General features: G+C 49.6%; 1 protein-coding gene across 1 annotated transcript in view; it reads right to left on the reverse strand.

Moving 5' to 3' along the window:
- LOC105501469 (SEC14-like protein 3) overlaps positions 1-4,276 on the reverse strand; it is a 10,217-nt gene that overhangs the window by 877 nt on the left and 5,064 nt on the right. Inside the window, exons 6-8 of the mRNA XM_011927443.1 lie at positions 1,550-1,656; positions 707-846; positions 462-631 (exon numbers count right to left, since the gene is read on the reverse strand). Coding sequence (XP_011782833.1) covers positions 462-631; positions 707-846; positions 1,550-1,656 — 417 coding nt within the window. The remainder of the gene's footprint in view (positions 1-461; positions 632-706; positions 847-1,549; positions 1,657-4,276) is intronic.

Below are 4,276 nucleotides of genomic sequence, written 5' to 3' on the forward strand. Positions count from 1 at the left end.
AAAGAAAGAAAAAGAAAAAGCAGGCATTGTAGCTCCTGGCTCACAGGTGAGCAAACCAAGAGTCGTTCCCCGATTGGTCAGACTTTTGCCCAGGACTATGCAGCTACCTGGAGGCTGGGGCGGGACCCTGGAACCACACAGCTTTGCGGCTCTGCACAAGTTGATTTATTTTTCAGAGCCTCGGTTTCCTCATGTGGAAAACTACTCAATCACTTGTTGTCTCTATTCTGCAGTCCAGGTGCCCCCAATCCCTGCAGGGCCTGTGCATCTCTGGCTCCTGGTGCACAGTAGGTGCTCATGAATATGGACTGAGTGAGCGACTGTATGAATGAACGGTGCTAACCTAGGCTGTGTGTCCCTGAATGGGGGAGGGGTGTCACTGCCCCTCTGTTTCCTTCTCTAAAGCATGGGACAGGTGGCTCTAGCCTTTCAGAGCCAGGTCTCAGCTGGGGCAGACTTACAGACGCCGGCCTCTGAGCAGGTGAGGCTCCCATCCTCGGGCACCATGTGGGCGTTGTAGCGCTGGCTGGGTAGAACCTCTGTCATCTCTCCTGCCCTCTGTCGCTCCCCCATCTTGGTCTTCAGGAAAACTCCGAAGCCGATGTCCGCACCATCAGATGAGAACTGCCACCTGTCAGGGGGAGGAGGAGGAGACAGGTTGCTGCCCAGCCTGATGGGTCTCTGAGGGGTTAGGGCCTGTCCCTACCTGAGGACGCAGCCTGGAAACAGGATCTCGTATTCCACTTGGTGTGACGAGCCGCGGTTGATTTGCACCGAGTGCTCGTACTGAGTCTTCACCTGGTCCCGCACGTACATGGACTTGGGGATCTCCCCACCATAGTTGATCTGCGGATATGGGATGAGACGGGCTCACTCCCCTCTCCTGGCCGTTGTTCACGTTTCTCCTGCCTGAGACACTTTCACCACCTCCTGGAAGTATCCTCTTCATCCTAGCCCCACTCTCCCCCTTCCTCAAGTCTTCTTTGACCATCCAAGCTGGGTCAGTGCTTCTGCTGGGAGCTTCCCCTTCCAGCTCATCTCTCTGGGTTAAAATTCTCCCATTTCTTTTTTTTTTTTTTTTTGAGACGGAGTCTCGCTCTGTCGCCTGGCCTGGAGTGCCGTGGCCGGATCTCAGCTCACTGCAGGCTCCGCCTCCCGGGTTTACGCCATTCTCCTGCCTCAGCCTCCCAAGTAGCTGGGACTACAGGCGCCCGCCACCTCGCCCGGCTAGTTTTTTGTATTTTTTAGTAGAGACGGGGTTTCACCGTGTTAGCCAGGATGGTCTTGATCTCCTGACCTCGTGATCCGCCCGTCTCGGCCTCCCAAAGTGCTGGGATTACAGGCTTGAGCCACCGTGCCCGGCCAATTCTCCCATTTCTTGTTTGCCTTTACAGCTGCTGAGAGCTCTGTAAGGGCGAGGGTTGTATTGACTAGCTTAACACCCAGTTCTTGGGGTCTCTCTACAGGTAATTGTGGATGAATGACTGGGTGGAAAGGGAACCCAACTTAATTCTTGAACCTCTCTTGTCCCAGGAAGGGCTCTTTGTACCTTGGTTAAACATTTGGGGTTTCCATCTGGGTCAGTCAGGGTGCCTCCAAACTGGGCAGGCAGTTCCTCAGGACTGATGAGTTTCAGCAAACCTTCCTTCCAGTTATCTGGGAGCAGTGGGATGCAAGGGAGGTTAGCAAGCATGGAGGGGACAAATTGGCCTCCCATACCCACCAGGATGACCTGAACTGGGGGAGAAGCCCTATAGGAGGTAGGCTGCCAGGGCCAATTCCCCAGTGTCCTAGGCCTGGGGCTATAGGAAGTGTCTTTCTCAGCACTGCATTGCTGTGGAAATGTGTTTCCCACCTTGACAGATGAATCAGCACTTTCTATTTCTCTTTGAGACAGTGTCTCATGCTGTTGTCCAGGCTGGAGTGCAGTGGCATGATCATGGCTCACTGCAACCTTGACCTCCTGGGCTCAAGTGATCCTCCCACCTCAGCCTCACGAGTAGCTGGGACTACAGGCATGTACCACCATGCCTGGCTAATTTTTGTTTTGTTTCGCTTGTTTTTTTTTTATAGAGATAGGGTTTCACCATGTTGCCCAGGCTAGTCTCAAACTCCTGGCCTCAAATGATTGTCTCACCTGGGCCTTCCAATGTGTTGGGATTACAGTTGTGAGCCATCATGCCCAGCCTACAGCAATTTTTTTTTTGAGACCCAGGCTGGAATGTAGTAGTGCGATCTCAGCTCACTGCAACCTCCGCGTCACAGGTTGAAGCAATTCTCTACCTCGGCCTCCTGAGTAGCTGGGATTACAGGTGCCCACTACCACGCCTGACTAATTTTTATATTTTTAGTAGAGACGGGGTTTCACCATCTTGGCCAGGCTGGTCTTGAACTCCTGACCTTGTGATCCACCCACCTTGGCCTCCCAAAGTGCTGGGATTACAGGCATGAGCCACCATGCTCAGCCAACAGCACATTCTTGAAGATCTTCCAGTCATGAGCAGTGAAGCTAAGAGTTATCTAATTGCCTCAAGGAGACTTTAGAGCTCAATGACATCAACAGCCTTATGGGATCGCTCTGTGAGTAAGTGGCATGCCCAAGTCAGACCTCCCAGTGGGGCATGGACAGCCTTGGGCCTTTGGAGGGACCCTCCCCACCTCCCTCTGCCTAATCACCATGACCATGTTTATTACTGTTCTTCATACCCTATGCAAAGCTCTAAGAGTTCTGGGTCCTGGCTGTTACCATGCCCCAGCCTGTGGCTAATCCAGGCTACCCAGTCCCCCAACCGCCTCACTTTAGCCATGGGAGATTCCTTCTCTACAGTGGGATTAAGGGGAAGACCACAATGTCCCACACACCAGGGCCAAATGAGCAGAGTTGCATGGGGCAGAGGCTGTGGACTTAAGGCCTGGACTGTGCTGGTAACCCACACTGCTCTAGGCTTTGGAAGGCTTAGAAGACATGAGCCTGGATCCTTCAAACCAGGCCCTCATAGTCTATCAAGTTCCCCATCCCAGTGGAATTGGGTAGAGGCAGAGGCTCGGGTACCAGGAAGAAAGAGAAGGTAAGGATTTATAAGCTCCCCCTCACCCCTGGATCTTCAGTTCTCCTAATTCTGTGATCTGACTATCCTGCTTGGGAGAAGTTTCCTCCAAGCCAGGGTTGTTGGTTTGGGATTAAGAACTATTTCTCTTTTCTCTCTTTCTCTCAGCCTTGTAAACACAGCTCTCTCACTTGTAAACACAGCTCTCTCACTTGTAAACACAGCTATTTTCCTATTTATAAAATTAATACATATTATTCTACAGTTTAGAAATCATAGACAATACAGGTAATAAAATTAAAAACCACATGATTTCTCACTATCAACAAATATTTTGTTGTTTTCTCTTCTAGAAATAAATATTTATTGTACATATATTTGTTTTCATAAAAATATTTTTAGTTTAATCTTATTTTAGTTTATGCTTATGAAGATAAGTTTATAATCTACTTTTAAAAACTTAATGACATTTCCATGGCATTAAATATTTACACACAGCATTATTTTTCATGATTGCTCCAGAATTCATCAAATGCATGCACCATTATTTATTTATCCAGTCCTTTCTTGTTGGACCTCCTTTCTCTGCATTGTGACTACTCTTTCTGCTCGTCTGCCTCATCCTCTTCAGCCGAGGTTGCCTTTAGGAGCACTAAGCTTATGAATGTTGAAAAGAAACCGAGACTTATATACCAGAAATTGACTAGCAACCAAACTGAAACCAATGAGGCGGTAGGTGTGGAGGCCTTGTCCACCAAAGGGGTATAGCAGGGAAAAGAGCAAAGGTAGCAGACTCTTTAGGGTAAAACCCCCTTCACTGTTGGGAAGAAGGAGCCTCTGACTAGGTGATGTGTAGAGTCTGTTGTTTTGAGATAGGATCTCACTCTGTTGCCCAGGCTGGAGTGCAGTGGTGTGAACAAGACTCACTGCAGCTTCAAACTCCTGGGCTCAAGTGATCCTCCCACCTCAGCCTCCCCAGTAGCTGGAATTACAGGTGCGCACCACCACACCCAGCGAATTTTTTAATTTTTTGTAGAGATGGGGTCTTGCTATGTTGCTGTGGCTGGTCTCAACCTCCTGATCTCAAGCAATCCTCCCACCTCAGTCTCCCAAAGTGCTGGGATTATAGATGTGAGCCACTGCACCCAACCTAATGTGTGGAGTTCTAGATGGGGTAATGGGACAACCTCACTCCAAAGGTCATGTAGAGAGGTCAGGAAATTGAGCTG

The sequence above is a fragment of the Colobus angolensis genome, unplaced genomic scaffold (genome assembly GCF_000951035.1).
Source record: "Colobus angolensis palliatus isolate OR3802 unplaced genomic scaffold, Cang.pa_1.0 Scaffold716, whole genome shotgun sequence".
In the NCBI taxonomy this organism is placed as follows: Eukaryota; Metazoa; Chordata; class Mammalia; order Primates; family Cercopithecidae; genus Colobus; species Colobus angolensis.